The sequence below is a fragment of the Marmota marmota genome, unplaced genomic scaffold, assembly GCF_001458135.2.
Source record: "Marmota marmota marmota unplaced genomic scaffold, marMar, whole genome shotgun sequence".
Taxonomy (NCBI): Eukaryota; Metazoa; Chordata; class Mammalia; order Rodentia; family Sciuridae; genus Marmota; species Marmota marmota.
This window is the reverse complement of record NW_026000261.1, coordinates 5167204-5190072: the sequence shown is the minus strand read 5'-3', so window position 1 is coordinate 5190072 and position 22869 is coordinate 5167204. Positions and strand designations below refer to the sequence as shown.

Below are 22869 nucleotides of genomic sequence, written 5' to 3'. Positions count from 1 at the left end.
CTGCATGAAGACAGGAATTGTATCCTGCATTTCTGTGTGTACCTAGAACCCTGTAAGAATTAACTGATGCAGGTACTGTGTAGTAGCTGCGTTTTGGGCAGTCTCATTTTATACCTTAGCAGCTCTGCAAGTAGCATGCATTCATATTCCTGTTTTAAAAGATTTTGAAAAGACTGAGCCCTAAACAGATGTAAAAAAACCTGTCTTCTTTCAAAGTACACCTATCCCATGCCATTCCTCACCCATTCTCAGAATGCTCACCAATTTTGATCATAGTTATACAGCTAGCTGATCTGTGCCAGATGCCTGCAAACATTAGCTGGCCCACGTGGCTATGACCCTGACACAGTTGGTGGCCTTCCTGCAGGGAACTGGATACCATCCCGCCCTCTCACGAGTTGGTGTAGGCTCTGTTACTTCAGAGTTTTCATGAAGAGTTTCAAGGCAACCAGGTCATCCTGTTCTAAATATTTTTCTGGGATGGAGGTCAAGGCAGCAGCATGATCCTCTCTTAAATGGGTCAGAGGAAGAGGACTCCTGTGGCTCCCCAAAAGCTCAAGTCTTTTCATGCTTACTGTGTCCTCTTCCCTTCTCTTCCAGCTTGTTTCCTGGGTGGGGCTCTGGCCAGGGAGCAGGGGCACACTGGCCCGTGTGTCCTGGAGAGCTTTTCTGTGTCAGACACCACAGTAGGCACTATGGGAGGGGTGGAGAGAGGGAACTCAGCAAATGACAAATTATCCTATAGTGAAGAAGAGGTAGTACTGTCTGTAAACATGATCATTAGAATCACAGTTCTGGCTTACTTATTTGTGTGGAACCAAGGCCAAGTTATTTAACCTTTGTATAGCTCACTTTCTGCATTTGTAAATTGTAGTGATAATATCACTTACATGATAGTATTTGTATGGGGAATATATGAAACAACACATATAAGATGCTGACTGCAGTGCTCGGCCCACAGTAAGTATTCAATAAAGAAAAGTTGTTGCTAGACCCTGTGGCATACACCTATGATTCCAACAACTTAGGAGGCTGAGGCTGGAGGATTGCAAGTTCAAAGCCACCCTTAGCAACTTAACAAGGCTCTCAGCAACTTTGTGAGACCCTGCTGAAAAAAAAAAAAAAATTAAAAGGGCTGGGGATGTGACTCAGTGGTTATATGCCTGTAGGTTCAATCCCTGGTATCAAAAAAAAAAAAAAAAGGTTGCTGCCAATTGTTGTTGTTATTATTCAGAAGAATCAGAGAGGAATCAATAGGGGTGGGTAATAGGGGGGTGAAAATGACCAAAATATATTATATGCATGTACAAATGTGCAACAGTGAAACCTGTTAGTCTGTATAATTGATATGCACTAATAGAAAAAGAAAAAAAATATGGTAGTTCCCTTCATACACAGTTTTCCTTTCCACAGTTTGTTGTCATCAGTCAATTGTAGCCCAAAAATATGAAATGGAAAATTCCAGAAATAAGTGAGTCTTATATATTAAGTCACGCACCATTCTGCGTAGCATGGTGAAATTGTATGTTGTTTTGCTCTGTCCCATCCCGGTTTCAAATCATTGCTTTCTCCATCATATCTATACCATATATGCTATCTACCCATTAGTTACTTAGTAGTTATCTTAATTGTTAGCTTGAATGTAGCAGAATTGTGCCTGTGTTGGGGGGATCATATTCACATAACTTTTATTATGCATTAATAAAACTTGTATTAAAATATAACTTTTTAAAAAATATGATACAGTACATGTTCTATTTTGTTATTTTTATTGTCCTTCTCATCTCTTTCTGTGCCTAATTTATAAATTAAACTTTATTAGATATGTATGTATATATGTATAGGAAAAACACATAGTGTATATAGGAGTTGGCACAATTGCACAGTTAGACCTCCATAGGGGTTGTGGAATGTATTTCTTCCAGACAGGGGGGCAGGGCAGCTATACATATAGTACCAGCAAGTACCAATGGTGTTCAGAAAAGGAAGAGTGGGTTTGGGTGGGTTATGCAAGGAAGATCTAGAGTGGGTGGGAAGAAGTGAAATGAAATATGCTTGATAGAGCAAATAGAAACTGGGAGGCTAAACTCAACTAGAGTAGAGACAAAAAGAAGAAAGGAACGTAATGTCTGATGTGTTCTGACTATCACCAGCTGTCCTCTCATTATGACTCATATCCCCAACCCTTCATGGTTCAGTTTTGGAGAGTCCTGTGTTACTGTTGGTATGTTGGAGGTGCTTGGGAGAGGGGAATGAATTGACTGCTCTGGCAGAACTCGAGGGCGTCTGAGCTTTGGTAGAGTTGGCATGGGCCTAACTCTGCAATTTGGTTCACAGGCTCAAAGCCAAGTTTTTATCAGCTTACCCAGGGTTGTTGATTTCTAATGGTCTGAGTCACAATCCCTGGCTTTATATAAGTCATATTGATAAAGTACAATGCCAATTGATAGATTGATAATGAGAGTGAGACCTATATAGAAACAGTAACACTTGTATCTCTTAGCCCTTTCTGATATCCAGATTCCTGAACTCACTTCAACAGGGTTTGTTGGATAATCTAAAATCAGAATCTAATGGAGTCGAAGGGTCTTGTGAGAGTCCATGTAGGGATTGGTAGGCCAAGGAGAACTGTCCCTTTTTGCTTGTCCATACATGTTTGTAGTATGACCAGAATGTATGTCCTTTTCTTTGCACATAAAAGCACATCATTAACAATTTTCTCCTAGATGTTCCTGTTTTCTTTTTTCTCTTTAGACAGGATCTCACTCTGTTTCCTGGACTGGCCTCAGCCTTTCAAGTAGCTTGGATTATAGGTGTGCACCCCTGAACCCTGCTGATATTCCTGTTTTTTTTCAAATTCCGTGCAAAAACTGTGTGATCTGACCATGTTATTCTCTTAAGTTTCTTTTTCATCTTTTTGATAAGATTTGAAAATTGCCTATTTCTCAACAACAATGTAGTTTATAGTGATTGTCTGAGTGCAGTATTATTATTATTATTATTATTATTATTATTATTTTGCCTTTGTTCCCAAATTCTAGGTGTGTTTCCAAGCAGGGCTGCCACGAACGGTTATGCACTGCACAACCCTAGGAGAGGGTGCCATTCACATAGACTATAATTGAATGGCGCCACTAGGGTTGTGCAGTGCACAACCTACACAGCTATACTCGGCAGCCCTGACAAAGAATAATCTTCTTTCTTCATCAAGGATGGGGTTTTGGGAGGAATAGAGAGTGGCAGTTTGGAACTGTTTTCAGGGACTTAGTAAGGGGGATAAAGCACTGAAATGCTGTGAATCAGGAAAAGAAGAAAGAAGTACAATTATGCTTTGGAAGGTTTATTCTCTGGCAGAGGCAGCCATTGTGTGGGAGAAACTACTTACCTTTCTTCTTTCCATAAGCAATGTTAGAGAACCTACTACGTAAGAGTTGAAGAACAGAGAACAGTTTGTACAGGAGGAAGCATTTGAACTGGGCCTTGTAATGGAAGCAGGATATAAACCTTTGAGGATGAATTGGGTGGAGAGAATCCTAGGGGGTAAATAGTGGGAGGAAAGACAGAGGTAGGAACTGTATAGGGTATGGGTAATGGTGAAAAGTTGATCTTGGCTTGATAGAAGGTCAGGTCAAAGGGAGTAGTGAGCAGTAATGCTTATTGGGGATTAAATGATGATGAAGGAGGAAGGGGTGACTTGAATACCACATCAAGGAGCTTGAATTTTTTTTTCCTCTAGGCAATGAGGAGCATTCCAAAGTTGTGGATTTTTAAAAACAACTTTATAGATATAATTCACACACCATACAACTCACACGTTTAAAGTTTAGAATTGAATGGTTTTTAGTATATTCATAGGTATGTACAGCCATCTTCATAGTCAGCTTTAGAACATTTTCATTACCCCAGGAAGAACCTATATTATCATTTGCTATCACCCTCATGGCCTCTTCTTCCTTTACCCCCAACCCTGAACAATGGCTAATGTACTTCATACAAACTCAATAGATTTTGATCCTTGGACATTTCATAAATATGGAATCCTATGTGATATTTTTTGAGTGCTTTTTCTTACTATAATGTTTTTAAGGATCACTCATATACTATAAATCAGTACTTCACTCCTCTTAGCAGGCAAATAATATTTGGTGTGGATATATGGCACATTTTATATATTTATTTGTCCATTGATGAGCATTTGAGTTGTTTCTTCCTTGCAGCTATTAAGAATAACGTGCTATGAACATCTATTTATGAGTTTTTGAGTGAATGTAGGCATTCATTTCTCATGGGTATAGAAATGGAATCTTTGGGTCATATGATAACTATGTTTAACCTGCCAGGGAACTGCCAGGCTGTTTTCTAAAGTGGCAACATCATTTTACATCCCCACTGACAGTGTGGGAGGGTTCTAGTTTCTCTACACCCTCGTGAACATTTGTAATTGTCCCTTTAATTTTAACCATGCTAGTGGGTGTAAAGTGTTATCTCATTGTAGATTTGATCAGCATTTCCCTGATGACTAATGATATCGAACATATTTTCATGTACTTATTGGTCATTTGTATATTTTCATTGGAAAATGCTTATTCATATCTTTAGCCCACTTTTTAGTTGGATTATTTGTCTTTTTACGGTTGAACTTTAAGAACTAGTTATTTATTCTGGATACCAGATCATTATCAGATGCATGATTTGTTAAATTATTTCTCCCAGTCTTTGGGTCATCTTTTTACTTTCCTAATAATGTCCTTTGAAGCACAAAATATTTTAATTTTGATGAAGTTGACTTCATGCTTTCTTTTCTTACTTGTGCTTTTGATGTCATATGATAGAATCAGTGGTCCTATTTTTATAGCTTTATAGTTTTTGCTGTTACATTTAGGTCTTTGATTGATTTTTGGATTAACTTTTGTCTGTGGTTGTAAGGTAGGGATCCAGCTTCTTTCTTTGCATGTGGATAATAATAACTAGCACCATTTGTTGAAGAGACTATTTGTTTCAACCATTGAATGGTATTGCCCCCTTGTTGATAATCAGTCATATAGGTTTATTTCTGTCCTTTCTTTGTGTGTGGTGTGTGTGTATATGTGTGTGTGTGTGTGTGTGTGTATGGACACAATACCTTTATTTATTTATTTATTTATTTTATGTGGTGCTGAGGATCGAAACCAGTGCCTCACACATGCTAAACAAGTGCTCTACCACTGAGCCACAACCCCCAGCTCTGGACTTTCAATTCTATTCCATAGTCTGTATGCGTATCCTTATGCTAGTGTTGCACTGTATTACTGTTGCTTGTGGTAAGTTTTGAGAACAGGTAGTATTCTTATTTTCAGGCTCTTTTCAGCTATTTGGGATTCTTTGCATTTCCTCGTGAATTTTCAAATCAGCTTGTCAGTTTCTACAGTCACTGGGATTCTGATAAGGACTGCAATAAATCTGTCACCTGAAAATTTTAAGAATGAGCATAACATGATCAGGGTGCTATTTTAAGACTAGGAACCTGGCAATAGTATATGAACTAGATTAAAGGAGGAGAGAGATGTCAGAGAGCTAGAGGTCAGATAGGAAACTGCTGTAGTAGTTTAAGAAAATGATAGGGGCTGAATTAGGAAAACAGTGAAGTCATATTTGAGATATACTGAAGTAGCAAGATGATAGGACAGGGGCTGACTACATGTAGGAGGTTGAGAAAGATGGAGGTATCGAAGATAGCTCTAAGATTTGAAGATAGGCTTGGTGATTGACAATACCTTTTTTAAACTTTGTTTTGTAAATGATTTTGACAGAGAGTTGTAAAGATAATACAGATAGTTCTTGTATATCTTTCATCCAGGTTCCCCTAATGTTAACATCTTATATAATTATAGTACAGTTGTCAAAACCATTAATGTTGGTGTAGTGCCATTAAATAAACTACATACTCTATTCACATTCCATCAGTGTTTCCACTAATGTCCGTTTTCTCTTTCAGCATCCAGTCCAGGGGCCCATGTTGCATTAAACTTTTCTCTTAGTGTCATCTAATCCATGACAGTTTCCTTACTCTTTTTCATAACCTTTATAATTTTGAAGAGTTCTCTTCAGTTTATTTGTGGAATGTCTTCAGTTTTGGCTTGTGTGATATTTTATTCATGAATAGATTAAGATTATACAGTTTGATTAAAATTATCATGGAAATGATGCACTGTTCTAGATATCATATCATGGTGTACATGATGACATGTGTTATTCTTGTCAGACTAAACCCAGTCGCTTGCTTAGGGTAGTATCTCAGGTTTCAAATACCACTGCAAAATTTCTGTTTTTCTGTTTCTAATTAGCCAGTATCTTACATACAAAATTGATAATACTTTCATCACTAATTACAGCATCTGTCAGTGGTTCTTGCCTGCAAGTTATTTCTGCAGTGTTTGCCTTTTGGTGACTTTGATTTCCTTCTTCCTTTTACCCTTCTCAGTTGGAGTTCTACTCGATGGAGGAGGTTCCTCTCCTCTCCCATTATGAGGAGCAATAGATAGGGAAGAAGTTAGGGAAAGAAGATGACAAGTTCAGATTTAGGCATGCCAGATCTAAAGTCCAAAGTGACACCTACTTGGAAATGTCCAAAAAGTGCTTCATACCTGCATAGAATCAACAGTTGAGGCTTTGATACTACAGCTAAGCACTATTATTCATTTTAGTGCAGAAATGTGGGAATTGAGGTTCAAGTGAAAATCAAGACCTGGTGAGGGATAAAACTGGCAAGGCGTCTGGAGGCCACAATGTTGAGGGCTTCAATTACCCTGTAAAGGGCTTTGGACTTTGTTCAGTAGTTTACCAATGGCAATTTAAGATTTGTCAGGAGAGAAAAATTGGGAATGAAATCCTGGCTCTGAGTGTGACTATAACATTGTGTGTAACAAGAGTGAGTCATCTAATGTCCCAAATTAAATGAAATCTCAAAACCCAGTGAGTACTTCGGGCTGTTGGAGAAAAGAGATTTGGTGTCTCTTATTAGAAAGGTCTTGTGGAAGAAATAGAACTTGCCATGGGCGTGGAAAGAATTTTCAGTGAGAGGAGAAGACAAAGGATATCCAGTAAGGATTAGGCTATTAATAGCTCATACTTATTATTTTTGGTGCTAGAGATTGAACCTAGGGGTACTCAACCACTGAGCCACATCCCCAGATGTTTTTTATATTTTTTATTTAGAGACAGGGTCTCACTGTGTTGCTTCGGCCTAACTAAGTTGCTGAGGCTGACTTTGAACTTGTGATTCTCTTGCTTCAGCCTCCCAAGCTGCTGGGATTACAGGCTTGTGCCACTTCCTGTACTTATTTCATTCTGCTTTAATATTTTATTCCTTATAATGTACCATGCACCAAACAAAGTATTTCAAGCATTCACTTTTCACGTTTACTCTATGAGACAGTACTATTGCAATCCACATTTGACAGATGAGGAAACTGAGTCTATGTGGTGTAGTATCCTCTCCCTATAGGCAGCTGGACAAGAGAAGCCAAGTCATATATCAGAATGTTATTATGCGAGCAAAGAATTAGAACAAGTGAATTTAAATGAATTGCAAGTTTAGTTAGTATCAGCTATTGCTTATGTAGCTCACAGTAGGGTAGGACTTTCTATTGAAATCAGAATAATTATAACTTCTGTGTATTAAGGGCTAGCTATGTGCTAGGCATTGTGCCAAATACTTTGCTTGTCTTATCACAATTGATCCTCTCCAAAACCTGTGAGACATAGGTCCTATTTTTGTCCATTTTATAGAAGAAAATTCCTCCCATCTCTTTCCCAAGGCCACAGTGCTAATGAGTGACAGAGTCAGCACGTGAATCCCTGTCTGTCCTGATTCTAAAGCCTGTGTTCATAACCAGTTAGCAATACTGCCTGTCCTCCTTCCTCCTCTTAACAGAGGTAAACTTGCTAGTGAGGCCAGAAAACTTGATATTTATGAGCCTGGGCATGGACATTATTACCACATATCTCTTTGAGGATCTCCTTGATCCATATCACTGTGGTTGGCCAACTCCATTCCTTCCTAAGGTGTAATTCAAGCAGGTTCAATCTACTCTGCAAAGTAGGAACTCTTTACTTTCCTTAATCTAAATCCTTAAGGAAAGCTTCTTTGTAAGCTTCTTACACTGACAAAAGTGGTAAATTCTCAGAAAGAGGTAAACTAAGGGAGGTACTGGATTACTGAAGACCAGCATTTAACCATGGAGTTTAGGGAACATTTCCTGGAGAAAGTACTTAATTTTGCATTTGAAAAGTAAATAAGAATTAGCCATAAGAGGGAAAGGTGGGAAGGCCATTGTGGAATCATGAACAAGAACTCACAATGATACTGTGTCTTGATGTTGGAGATTTAAATTTTAAAATTAAAATTAGGAAAACAATAGGTGACTATAATCCTGGGTTTGTAAAATTTTCAAAGTGTGATATCAAAGACCTAAGCCAAATGGAAAGGAAATGTCAAATATATCTGATTACATAAAGACAAAAAAAGTTCTCTACATAAAGAAAAAAACTACCATAAGCAGAGCTATGACAGTGACAACTTGGGAAAAATGTTTGCAATAAATGTCATAAGTCTGTATTAAATGTTATTAGTATGTAAATAACTCTTACAACTCAGTAAACAGTGAGCATATCATTGAATTGTAGACGAAGTGCACAGATCATCACATCCCAAAAGAAAAATTATGCCTGGCCAATAAACACGTTAGAAAACAGTTTAATATTTCTGGTAATCTGAGACATGCAAATTAAAACAATAAACTCTGTGTATGTTTTGCCTTGAAAAGTTTTAATTAACACTTTAAATTACCTGTTAGCCAGTTTGCAGCAGAAGACACATTCTCATTTGTTCCTGGAGGGAGTATCAATTAAGTAACTTTTCTAGTATGAAGTTTAGCATGATAGGGCCAAAGGCCTTAAAACAATATACAGCCATGTCCTTGGGTTCCACATCCAGGGATTCAATCAATTGCTGAGGGAAAATATACAAAGAACATAATTGTGTCTGTACTTAACATATATAGATGTTTTCTGGACATTATCCTCTAAACAATATAGTATGTAATTATATAGCATTTACATTATATTAGGTATTATAAGTGATCTAGGGGGAATTAAATATGCAGGAGGATGAGCATAGGTAAATATTGATAGATAGATACTATTTCATTTTGTAGAATGGACTTGAGTATACTTTCATTTTGATATTTACAGGGATCTTGAAGCAAATCCCCCACAGATACCAAGGGACAGTGGTATTTCATTTGAAGAACAGTAAAGTCTCCTGTGAATGTGGACTAAGGAGATAGTATAGGAACTAAAAATGTAGACCTAACTTACATGTGCAAAAGGAAGATATTGGTTAGATAAATTGTTGCATATCCATATAATTGAATAAAATGAAGCTATCAGAAATGAGGCCATAGAAGCATATTGATAAACATGAAGTACATTCAGGATGCAGTTTGGCACCATGCATAAGACTGCCATGCTGGGAAAATAGGTGGAACCGGGAACAAAGAGGGCCTTGTCTGCTGCACATAGGATCCTGAGCTTTTTCTGTAGGTACTGGTAAGCCATGGAAGGATTTAAAATGGCAGATCAAAGCCACATTTTAGACAGATCCTTCTTGTAGCAGTGTGCCTGGAGGTTGGAGACTAGTGAAGAGATTATTGTAGTGGTCCTGAGGGAGATGATGTGGGCCCAAACATCTGAACATTAGGGAAAAAAAAGCCTTAGGACAGATTTTGGGCAGCCCAAGGAATTAATCTTTCTTTTTGAGGGTAAGGTCATATGTACTTGTCTTTAGGAACACCCAGATAACTGGGTGCCCACATAGGAGGTAGAATAGAAGTACTGGTGCTGAAAGGACTGAGCCTGAGGAGGTTGTGGGCTAGGCTAAATAATACTCTTCTTTAGATGTCACTTTATTTCCTTTTCATTTAGTTCCTTCATGTCCCTTCACTGCTTAACCTGGCTAACCCGACATTGAGGATGATCTGTGCTTACTGGACCCTCTTTCCAATTACATTTCTCCTAGTACCAGCACTTCCTCCTCTGAACAAAAGCTTTCTCTTAATTCAGGTGCTATGAAAATTGTGATATGTTCAGTCTGGTGTTGGGATAATGAACAAGCTGATGGGAAACTGAACAATGATGACAGTGAACTCATATGACTGGGGACAGTAATAGCAAGCAGGAAAAATGAAGGCTGAGAGGTTGGGTAGGAGAGGTGAAAACCTAGAGCCATAGCAGTTCAGAGGTGGAGGATGAACTGAGACAGCATCTGGTGGCTAGATTGGGTGCTTAGGAACCAGCTGCATTCACAGTTTTGAGGCAGGAGATCCTTAGAGCACTATGAGGACCTTTCCTGGAGAAGCTAAAGGAGTATGGTATTGAATGGAATCTGTGGAATTTTCTGGGGGAAAATCAGCCCAAAAGACTTAAGTTTCATAAGGATTTAAGAATTACAAGAACCCACAAGACCGGGGTATGAGGCAGATTGGCATGATAATGAGCCTGCTTTTGCCGAATGCTGAACTCTGAAACTCATATGCATAAATGTGACTTGCTGTCTTGTTCAGTTTGTATTTGGGGATGTCTTTAGTGTAGAGTATAGATCTTGGGAACTGTCTGGTGGCATAGGCTTGAGTCATTGGGGTGAGTCCCTGAGCCCCATGTGGTCAAGGGACTGGGCTAGAGTCTGAAAAAAATAAGCCCTGACCTGGTCTGTCAGACGTTAGGTGGAAAGGGCATTAAACTTGAAGTTAGAGGGGTATCATCCGAAGGTTTGTCAGAACTCTCCCTCAGTGTCTTCATTTGTAACATGGGGTTTAATAATACAGCCCTGAAGTGGCAGTTCTTTGTAGGCTCCCTGCTCATGCCCTTTAATTCATGGGCTGAGCTGGACAGATTTTAGCATGAATATAGAGTAGCTAGTTGGAGCTGGGATAGGCTGAGAGTCATGCTTCCTTGTTTGCACCTAAAAGTGCCCTCTCTTCCTACTTTATTGTATCTCAAGGGATAGTTTAATTTTCTGTCTTCTAGTCTCAAACGCATGCTACTAAAATTTGGAGGTGATTAGAAACCAACCAAGGAAGAAGGCAGGGATAATCAGGCAAGGGCTGGGGTACTTTGGGCTTCTAAATTAAAATGTTATTTTCACAAGGCTCCGTTGGCTAATAGTGACTATAGATGTGACCCTAGCATGATAGAACCAAGAGGTTCAATGTCATAAATTTTGAAGTTGCTAAAGGAGGTCTTAAGATCACTGAAAATAGAATATGATGATTTTGGGATTCTTTTTCAGATCCACTCTTCTGTATCTGATTTAAAGATCATACTCTTCATCTTGATGATGGGAATAAACAGGCAATGAAGAAAGGCCAAAGTGCTGATTAGAATGACTTGGGCGCATGAAAGTAACTACTGGAAACCTCATTTAGAAGGAAGACTAGATTAGCTGCCTCTAAAGAAGTTAGCTTTGTGACTGATGGAGGATAATAGGACAACCAACTGGGTTGGAACTGGAGGCTTATTCCCTGTAGTATATTTCTGGACATCTGGCAAAGGGAAAATGAGAACCAACAAAATGGAGTTATAGGGAAATTGGTCCCCAAGAATCTGCTTAGCCCACCTTACCTGTGGGTATAGAAAAGTAAGACTTAAAAGTGAGACCCAGTGTCACATTTTTACTTCTCTGGAAGTTTCTGGGGGTATTCCACAAGCTCAGGAAGGCTTGGCTCATTAGAGATTCCAGAAGTACTAAGGACCTTTCCAAGGTGGCTGGGGTCCCTGTCTCCTCAGTATACTGTAGCTTCAGAATGTAGCCTTTGATGGGCCTGATGCTGGGTAACTATGTGCAGCCTTCAACTTGGTCCTTTGCCTAAGGTGAGTAACTTTACTGCTGGATCAGGGGTAAAGAATATCAGCTTTATTTCTTTCTTGCACTGCTCCTAAGGGGGTGGGCTAGGGAGTGGAAATAAGGTAATGTTTGCATAACGAAAATTCCAAGTCTACAATCCTTATCCCAAACTAGGAAGGACAGATATATTTAAAAAATCAGAATCCTTTGAAATTTACAAAGTCAGTACTATGCAAGGTAGAATATTTGACATATATTTTCAGGGGGCCCTGAAACAGCACTCTACAATCAAATTATTATTTTTATGGAAAATATGACTGTTTACCATGTGAGGTGGAAATAAATAAGGGTAAATAATAAATAAGGGTAAATAGCCTCACCTCCATTCAAGTAATGTTTTGCTACCACCTCCGATTTGAAAAAAAAAAACAAAAACAAAAAACAAAAACAACCAAATTTTCATTTTGAGAGCTTTTTGGATTTGGCATTAAAGGATTGTAGACCTGTAATTATCCTTGGCTTTGTACTTTTAATCAAATTGATCCACAGGGGGAAAGGCACATTCTCTCTTGATGGCTTTTTCGTTGGAGGGGTTCTTTGATAAGGTATTGTGCAGGTGATGGACTCTGGGTCCTGTGCTTTTTAAGACCCCTTCTCTTCCATCCTTTTTCTTCTTCTTGGCAGGCATTCAAGCTGCCAAGCAGGTGTGTTTCCTTAATAATTTTCCTTATAGAACCCCTTTTTTTCTAAATGTAGACTCTGAGAGAAGGAAATGTTAAAAAACATACACATGATAAACCCAACAAGTCCATATTGCAAATAATATACATTCATCAGAGCTCTCAACAAGATAAGGACACATATTAGTGATTTCCTAAATATCACCTTTGAATCCCCTGTAGGTAAAGGAACTTCACAAACATGAGTTTCATTCTTTTGTCTGCCTCTTAGTTCTGCATAATGTCTTGCACCTATCATAGTTCAGTCCAAGATCAAACATGCAGCATTTTGAGCTTATAGCAGGGGTTGAGCTCCTGGAGTTTTTATTAAATATGCAGATTCCTGAGGTCCCAGACTTGTGCAATCAGAATACTTAATGGGAGAACCCAGGGATTTGCATGTTCAACAGCAAGTTTTGCAGCAGATTTTTTTTAAATCTCTTCATGAAACATTTGAGTTATTGACACATAGGTGAAAAGTCAAAGGGCTGTGGGTTTTCAAAGGTTGTAATCCAGGTTTAGATCACACCAAGTAGCAGGGAACTGATTGGTGTCTTAGAAGTACAAGATTCTTTTAGTTTGGTTTCACCTGAGAGGAGAATGAAAGAGTAAAAATCATCTAGGCATGCTTAGAAACAAAAGAATCAAATCAGAGGGAGATTTGGAACCTGGGGGTGGTATTTTGATAGGGTTGCCACAGAAAATAGAGGATACTCAGGTTAAATCCAAATTCCAGATAAACAGTGAGCAATGTTTTAGTATAAGTGTTCAATGTAATATTGAAGACCAACTTTTACTAAAACATTATTCATTGTTTATCAGGAATTCAAATTTAACTTGGCGTCCTGTATTTTATTGCTAAATTTGGCAGTGCTGGGTATTGATAAACCCACTTTCCTCCACGGGAGGCAAACCAGATGGCATATGTATGCGTGTTTCATGCTCAGAATCTATTTTTACATGCCCTGGGTTAAAAGCTTCTAAGACTGCCTACTTGTGTCATATTGAAGTTAAAGCATTGAAGAATTGAGTCTTGTCACTTTCTCACAGACACACATTCTCTCTCACACATTTGCACACACATGTGTATGTGTGTGTAAACACAAACATGGACTTTGGAAAACCACCTTCTTGCCTTTTAAATTTTTTACATTTATTTTTTAATTCGTACATCAAAACATAAAATTTTACCTTTTTAATTTTTATATTATATTTTTTGTATATGTTAGCGCTTTGGTTATTTTTTGTGTTATAAAAGTGACACCATCTCACTGTGTCTAGCATTTCTCTTGCTAACCATTCTTAATTCTTCAATTGCAGATCTTCCTCCTGGCCTGTCCTCCAAGTCCGGGAGCTATCGTGGTCTTCAAGTAAGAGAAAATTGTTTTTTGCTTTATTACCATTGCTCTTCAGTCTGTTTTGTCTATTTGATAACAAAGGATGATATGCTGTAAACACCTTGGCTTATACTACTTTATCTCTGGGTTTCTCCAAGGAAGAAAAGTCTGTAAGGGCCCATGGAAACAGGAAAATGCTCTATGTTGTCATGTGGTTTTAGCTCTGACAAATCCTTTCTAGCCAATAGAAAGTGTCAAAAATGTATGACAACTGGGGATATAACTCAGTAGTAGATTCCCCTGGATCAATCCCTAGTACCGAAAAAAGAGCATGGAATCTGGGATGCTGAAATCCCATAACCTCTGTGAGCCTCATTTGCCTTTCTGAAAAATGGAGATGATAATAGGACTGCATCCTTGAATTGCTGTAAGGGTGAATGGATTGATCCATAAAAAGGACTCAACAACAGTGCCTCATATTTATGTAAATGTGATGAAGTAAGAGCTACTATTACTGTAGAGACAAGGCACAAGGGATATGTGACTTGTTTTCCTTTATTTGGTTTCTCTGTCTTGTAAGATGTAAAGACATAGGAAAAACAGAAAAAATCAAATATAACCCCCTACCCAAGATTACAGACCTGAGTTTCCTGTACATGATAAATATGGAGTGTACAGTTTCCTGCAGTGATTGAAAGAAGGGCTTCAGCAGTTAAGCACACAGGCTAGGTTTGGATGGGCTTCCTTATTTATAGCTCTATGTTCTTGGGCAAGCCTCTGAGTCTATTTGATCTTCTGTAAAATGGATAGTAGTACCTACCATAGGGATATTTTCTTCTGGAAAAAAAACAGGAAAAGAAAGATGGTAGTGGGATCATAAAAATTAAAGGGAGATCAGTAGAGTAGAGGAAAGGGACCAGGTGAAGGAGGAAGGTAGGAAAAGGGGAAATATTGAAGGATGATATTGGCAAAATTCCAAGTGTTACATTGTGTGTATATACTTAAATATGTAACAATGAATTCCACCATTGTATATAACTATAAATGCATCATAAAAATATGAAAAAAAGAAAGTATGACAGGTTGTATGGCCAAGGCTTGTTTCCTTGGAAGTTTTTGCCCTCCTTAATTTATTCTTAATAGTGTTCTGGTGGCCAGATAGCATCTTTCCCCTGCTTTTGCAGTATGATCCATCTACTCAACTGAGAAAGTGTTGCTTTATATTGAAGGAGACGGTTCTTGTTTTTATGAGTTTTTCTCCACATTTTTTGTGGATGCATTATAGTTGTACATAATTGTGGGATTTGTTGTTCAATATTAGTACATGCATACAATGTAACAATATAATTTGGTTATGAGTTTTATTTTCAAATGAAAGTTAAAATGAGAGAAAAATATCACCTTAATACAAGTCCTAACTCTTAAAAATAGCAAGAATCAAATCTATTAAAGTATATTGCAAGCAAATCTTGTTTCTCTAAAGGCAAGTTTACTTAATGAAATTATCTAGAGTCCTGGAACCCTCATTTTAACCATGAATTGTGACCATCTCACTTATCAAACCTTTTATTGGAGTTGCTAATGAGAAGCTGAATCAACTGAATTAATTTCATCTCTTTTGCCCTTCCCTGGCCCCCATTTCGGAGCTATTCGTGAGCAGTGAAATGGCCTCAAGCCCGAGGAAGGGAACAAGAAGTAAAGAGCTTGGCAGATCTTTGGATAATTGAGAGTGGTGTAAATGGCTTTCTGATTTACTTAAGTCATTAAAGTGTTAGGTAGGGGAAAAAATACCCCATTTGCTGCTTCAAATAGCTCTTTGAAATAGCCACTTAGTCTCTTGCCTTAGGTGAGTAACTTTCTGCTGGGTAAGGGGTAATGGATTCTGATTTTAGATATTTGTTACTTGGACAGCTTCTAAGGGATAGGGGGTTTAACCCTGTCACCCTCTCCTTGATTTTCCAAAATGAGCTCAATTATCTGTGTAATGTTTTTAAAGTCACATTTATTATTATTATTTCATTATGATGAAAGAAATAATTCATATCATAGAAAATACAGACACATAAAGAACTAAATAAACATCACCCCAATCTTACTCCCAAAAGATAATTTTGGTTATTTCCTTCCTTTTTAATAAGCAGAGGTCAAATTGTACATTGAGGTTTTTATTGAATCTTTTCTAAATTTAATTTAAAATTTATTTATACATTTATGCACATGTATGAATATACATAATATGATTTCTGGATTTATTTTTTATGGTGGTTCTTTTCTTTTCCTTTTTGTGATTGGCTTCTAGCTCTATCTTTCCACACCATAATTTCCAAAGCAATATGCATTCTTTTATGTTGTTCTTCATGGACATAGGAACACACACACACACACACTCATAATTGTGTAGGTTGTGGTATATTTTTGTTGTTGTTCATTGTTCATCTTACAGTTAGAGTCTTATATATACCTTAACATATCTTTTTCCACTCAATAATATCTCATAAAACCTATCAAAGCCTATTAGTATAGATCTTATTCTTTTATAAAGCTGCAAATTATTTCACAGAAATAATAATTTATCTAGTGATTCCCTTATTAATGAACATTTACTTTCTTTCCAGATTTCTGCTGCTAAAATCCATGGTGAAATAAACATTATGCATGTGGCCTTATATACTGTTGATTTAAACTTGTAGATGGATATATATGAATGTTTATATATAAATATGTTTGTTAACAGATGATGCCATATTGATTTACAAATAAGGCTGTTATACTTTAATTTTTGTTTTTGTTTCTAATATATGAGATTATTATTTTCTCTATCTCTGTAAACAATAGGTGTTATGATTCTTTTATAATAGGACAACCTAATGAATGTATTTCCTTGGCTACTAATGAATTTCAGTATACTCATTTCTTTTTTATTGTTCAATCAAACTTATTCTTTGAATTCTATATTCATATCATCTGCCCATTTTCCTATGGATTATTTATATTTTCCTCAATTGGTGAGATGTCCTTTACATTTTAGGTGCTGGCCTTTTATCTGTCATTATTGTTTGCTCATGGATATAGCTATATAATTTCTTTAAATGATGTAACTTTTTATAGCTTTATTTTATTCATTTATTTTTTATGTGGTGCTGAGGATTGAACCCAGGGCCTCACATGTAATAGATAAGTGCTCTACCACTGAGCCATAACTTTAGCCCACATATAATTTTTTTTTTTACATTTTTTTCATATCCAAAGATGATTCTCTTTATAACTTCTGGATTTCTAGTCATGTTTAAGATTGTTTTATCAAAGATGGAAAACAGCTGAATAGCCATGTTTGTCAATCATTAAATGTTTTATATACTAGGGTCTATTTATTGACTTTCTATTCCATTTTATCTATTTGACTTTTTTTTCTTTTCTTTTTTTTTTGTATTGGGCATCGAATCCAGGGGCATTTCACAACTGAACTACATCTCTAGTCCTTTTTATTTTTTATTTTGAGACAGGATCTTGCTAAGTTGCTGAGGCTCTCTCTAAGTTGCTGAGGCTGACCTTGAACTTGCAATCCCCTTGCCTCAGCCTTTCTAGTCACTGGAATTAGAGATATGCACCACTGCACCCTGCACTATTTATCTGTGTTTTATTTTAATCAAAGTCACAGTGATTTGATTGCATTAGCTTAAAATATTTTTGGCTATTCTTTGGCACTTTTTCCTAAGTAAACATTTTAAGATCATTTTAGCCACTACCCACCAACCCTATTAGGATTCTAAATATAATTACATTAAATGTATAATTTAGTTTTTTATTATATTGTTATTTTAATCTAAGAAATAGTATTTTCATCTATTCAGATCTTGTTTTATATCTTTCAGTTAGATCTGTCCTTTTCTTCTTATCTAATCAAAGCCTTTGTTGATTCATTTATTCCTCAAGAACAGCTGTTTTCTCTGTTATGCATGTAATATTTTCCCCATTTCCAAGTGCTTCCTTCTAAAAATAGAAAAAAATATTACTAATTTCAAAATATTTATCTTATGTTTTATGTTACCAAATTTTTTTGTTAGTTCTGCTAAATTTTTAATTTTTTCTTTCCAGTGGTTTTAAATTATTTCATTTTCTTGTTGCATTTATATGAAACTCAAAGAGCTAATTTTTTAAAAAAGGTGCTGGTAGACTAGTCTGCCTAAAAGTGATTATAAATTGAGATATTATCTGTGTTCCTCCATATTTGCTGTTGGTGTTTATTATTTTATTATATTTAATTTATTTATTTACTGAAGATATTATTTAAAGAAGGGAATTCTTTCTGTATTTTATCAAATGCTTTCTTAACATCTGTTGATCATGCTGGTTTTGTTTTTCATTTAAGTTTTTTGTTGTTTGTTTTTGCAGTGCTGGGGATGGAACCTAGGGTCTTGCACATGCTAAGCAAATGCTTTATCACTGAGCTACACTCCCCGCCCTCATTGAAATTTTTGATACAATGAATTATGTTGATGGATTTTCTTGTTTTGAACTACTCTTCTGTTACTAAAATGAACCCACTGTTCATAGTGCATTATTATTTTGATACATTGCCAGAGTTAATATTTTATTTAGAACCTTGCTTCAGTAAACATGAGTGAGGTTGGAGTCATTTTTTTGTATTCTTTTCATCAGATTTTGAGGATTAAGTTATTGTGATTATGTAAAATGTACAACTGAGTGCTTTTTCTTTCTCTCTGGTCTATAATACTTTGTTAACCCTTAGAATGTATGTGTCCATTAGCCAGGCACAGAGGCATATGCCTGTACTAAGCAACTAAGGAGGCTGAGGCAGGAGGATGACAAATTTGAGACCCTGGGGCTGAAGATGTGGCTCAGTGGTTGAGCAATCCTGGGTTCAATTCCTTGTACTGCAGAAAAAGAAAAGACAGAAGGAAGAAATTATGTGTTCTTTAAAGGTCAGATGAAATTCACCTGTGAAGCCCATCTGTTCTTGGTTCTCTTGACCCATAATCACCTTTCCAGTGTTTTCTGTGATAATCTATTTAAATCATTTTGTCTTTGTTTTGGCCATTTGTATTTTGCTAGGATATTATCTATTTCTTTTAAGTTTTTAAATTTCTTAAATTTAAAATTTAAAATTTTTATTTGTTTAGCATCGTATAATTTTATTCCATTGTGTGGAGATACCATATGCATTGTGAAGTTGAGAATCCTTTTAGAAAGTAGACAGCTTCTATTTAAAATAATAACTCTGCCTGATATTATTATGAATTTTTACTGTTTTCAAAGTATTTTGTCTTCAATTAGCTCACCTAATCCTTTAAATGATACTGTGAGCTGGGAAATACATTATGCACACTACAAATCAAGCAGTTGGGGGCCAGGAAAGCAAGCTTACTTAGTGGCAGGGTCAGCATTCCTTTTCTTTTCCTGTTAAGGTGCATAATTAGGTTTGCTGTGTGCCTAGGCATAGTGGGAATCACCCAGTATGGACTATCTCTTTTAATCCTTCCAACAAACCTGTGTGGAAATACTAATGGTATCCTTAGTTGGATCAAGGAAACTGAGGCTCAGAAAGTTTCAGTGGCTTGTGCATGGTGCCTGTGGGATTTGATACAATGTCTCTCTGACTCCAGAGCCCATGTTCCTAATCACTACCTTATGTTGCTAAAGTGAATATTTTCTACTATTCTATTATTGTTTAAAGGCTTAAAAGCACGAAGTCAACTTATTTACAATTCCATACAGCTCAGTGCTCGCAGATGGGCACTATTGTGGTTTCTATACCAGTATCTTGTGGGCTCATTGATTATCATTGTCTACTGTCTCTTACTTTCTGCATTGGTCCCTTACTGTGACAGCCTTGTATGATTTTGCCAGCTTCCCAGTGAAAGCAGGGTTTAGCATGTTCTTTGTGGAGACAAGCCCAGTTACCGCAGGAAAGGCATTATGATACATGTAACAACTTTATGCTCCAAGCAGATATAGTACTGGCAATTCTTTTCTGGGGTGTGCAAGGGGCAGGATTCTCTACAGGGTTCCCGTGGTACATTTTTTAAAATTTAATTCTTACATACATGACAATAGTGGAGTGCATTACATTCATAATTATCCATTCACAGCACAATTTTTCATAACTCTGTATATAGAGTATGTTCATGCCAAATTATGCCATTATACACGAGCTCTCTTATTATTATTTTTTGCATTACAATTCTTAATGCACCTTTATACCACAATTTATCATATCTCTGTTTGTATATAAGGTATGTTGACACCAAATTCGCATCTTCGTTCATGTATTTTGTATAATGATGACCGTCTCCTTCCACTATCCGTGGTACATTTGACAAGGGGGAATGACAGTTTTCCAGTGTTCTGGCTTTGTCCTAGGCCGTTTCATTTATGTGTACATTAGTTGAAACATGACTTGCTAAGTTCTCTTGTTGTAGCCTGCTGCTGGAAAGGCTGCCTCAGCTTAAACCATGCATCCAAGATGTGCAGCTAAAATTGGAAGGGGTTTCTATGCAGCCCACCACCACATCAGTCTTGGGAAGGATGCATCCTTCCTTTTCCTGGTTCCTGACTCCTCTTTGTGAGTGCTCATATAGCAGCACCAGAATTATTTGTTGAATTGTGTCTGTACATACAATGCCGTTCTGTGTCTCTTTGAATCTAAGCCATTTTCTTTTTAGTCATTTGGATGATTTAAATGGCTTTTTCCTGAAGAACAATCCACCAATACTTTCAACATCTAACCACAGAATTCTTTCTATTACTCAATTCCCAGTAAAACCAATGCAGTCAGCCCTTCATATCTGTGAATTCTGCATCCATAGATCCAGTCATCTGCAGCTTGCAGATATTTGAAAAAATATTCATCTGTTTTGAATATTTTCTTGTCATTATCCCCTAAACAGTAGTATATAATGACTATTTAGATAGTTTGTATATTATATCAGATATTTTAATTGATCTAGAAAAGATTTAGTGTACCTTGCAGCAGGGTGTACATAGGTGATATGCAAAAGCTACACCATTTTATATAAGAAACTTGAGCATCCGGGGATTTGGCATCTGCAATAGGTCCTGGAACCAGTCCTCCAGGTATAATGAGGGATGACTGTATATTCTTAGAGATAATTTTGAACTCACTGTTCTACTTCCAAGTTTGATAAAAGTTATCTGTCTCATTGACTTTTAGAGAACCTATCCAGTCCCATTATGAATCAGCTTGCCAGACCAGTTCTTAATAAGTAAGATTTGTTTTTGAAAATCCAAGGGAGAGGAGAGCCAAGAATTCCCTTAGCTCTCTCACACATCACTTGTATCTTCTCTCTTCTCTATGCTCTTTTCCTTAGTTCTTTTAAATTTCATTATAGAAAATTTCAAACATATGCATATTTTTATTCATATGTAGTCATTTTATTTTACTTACAGTACTGGGGATTGAACTCAGGGGTGCTCTACAACTGATACATCTCCCCCCCTCCTTTTTTTCATTTTTTATCTTGAGACAGGGTCTTGTTGATATACTGAGGCTGACCTCAAACTTATGATCCTTTTGCCTCAGACTCCTAAGTCACTGGGATTACAAGCATGTGCCATCATACCTATTTTTTCTTTTGCCATTTATATATTTTATTCTCTAAGATGGTTAATTCATATTCTCAGTTTTATATTGGAGTATTTTTCTTGTTGATTTGGATGAATTTTACATGCATAAACGTATAAATCCTCTATGACTTTTGTAATGAATGTTTTCCCTACATTGCCTCTTAATGAATGTTCTAATGATTCATTTTATGGATGTTAGTTTTGCATTTTTTGGTGAAATTGATTGATCTACAAACTATATTAATTTCTTCCAATGGTTTTTACTTGAAAATATTTCCCATTTTAAGATTAGAGAATTAAATTTAAAATGTGTTTTTTTTTAAATACTCAATTTGTAAATCCACCTAAAATTCATTCTGTGAACAGCATGAAGTAAGGATATAGCTTATATTTCCCCCTAGTCATTTATTCGTGCACCACTGAATAACTGTTTACCTATGATTATCACTATTTCACTTGTAGTATAAATCTTTACATATGCTAGGATTTATTATAGAGACTTCTACTATTCTATTGATCTCTCTGTTGGGGTTGCAACCAGCTTTATATTCTTGTTTTTGCAACAAATGGTAGGCCAAATTCTCTGCCATCTCCTAAACCTACCACTTTACCTACAGGTTTTTCTTAGGTAGTATCAACCATTTAATGAACTTAAAAAAGTTTTTCTCAGGTGCTCCCCTAAATCCTACTAGGATTTTGACTGGAGTTACGTCAAACCTAATATCATTGGCATAGTTACAACATTGAGTCTCCCCATTCAGGAAGAGACATGATTTATTTTTTCATGTACTTTTCTTTTATGTTCTTCAGTTTTTTTTTTTTGTTTTTTGTTTTTTTTTTTGTGTGTGTGTGAGAGAGAGAGAGAGAGAGAGAGGGAGAGAGAGAAAGAGAGAGAAAGAGATATTGTGTGTGTTTCCCACATATTTCTCACTAACATCATTCCTGGGCAGTTGTACTTTGTGATATCATTTATTATATTTCCCAAGTAATTATTACTGGTGCATAAGAAAGGTTTTGGTTTTTTTTTAATTTTTTTTTATTATTGGTTGTTCAAAACATTACATAGTTCTTGATATATCATATTTCATACATTTGATTCAAGTGGGTTGTGAACTCCCATTTTTCCCCCGTATACAGATTGCAGAATCACATCGGTTACACATCCACGTTTTTACATATTGCCATACTAGTGACAGTTGTGTTCTGCTACCTTTCCTATCCTCTACTATCCCCCCACCCCTCCCCTCCCATCTTCTCTCTCTACCCCATCTACTGTAATTCATTTCTCCCCCTTGTTTTTTTTTTCCCTTTCCCCTCACTTCCTCTT

At 36.6% G+C, this 22869-nt stretch overlaps 1 protein-coding gene across 3 annotated transcripts in view; it reads left to right on the top strand.

The window, feature by feature from the left end:
• Nucleotides 1–7257: 7257 nt before the first annotated feature.
• The window catches only part of Tmem164 (transmembrane protein 164), a 101992-nt gene continuing 86380 nt past the window's right edge, over nt 7258–22869 (top strand). The window contains exons 1-2 of one of the 3 annotated variants that reach the window (XM_048796859.1): nt 7258–11907; nt 13921–13970. In XM_048796859.1, the coding sequence (XP_048652816.1) occupies nt 11875–11907; nt 13921–13970 (83 nt within the window). In that variant the 5' untranslated portion in view covers nt 7258–11874. The remainder of the gene's footprint in view (nt 11908–13920; nt 13971–22869) is intronic. The other 2 variants (XM_048796860.1, XM_015497927.2) reach the window with 2 other exon arrangements.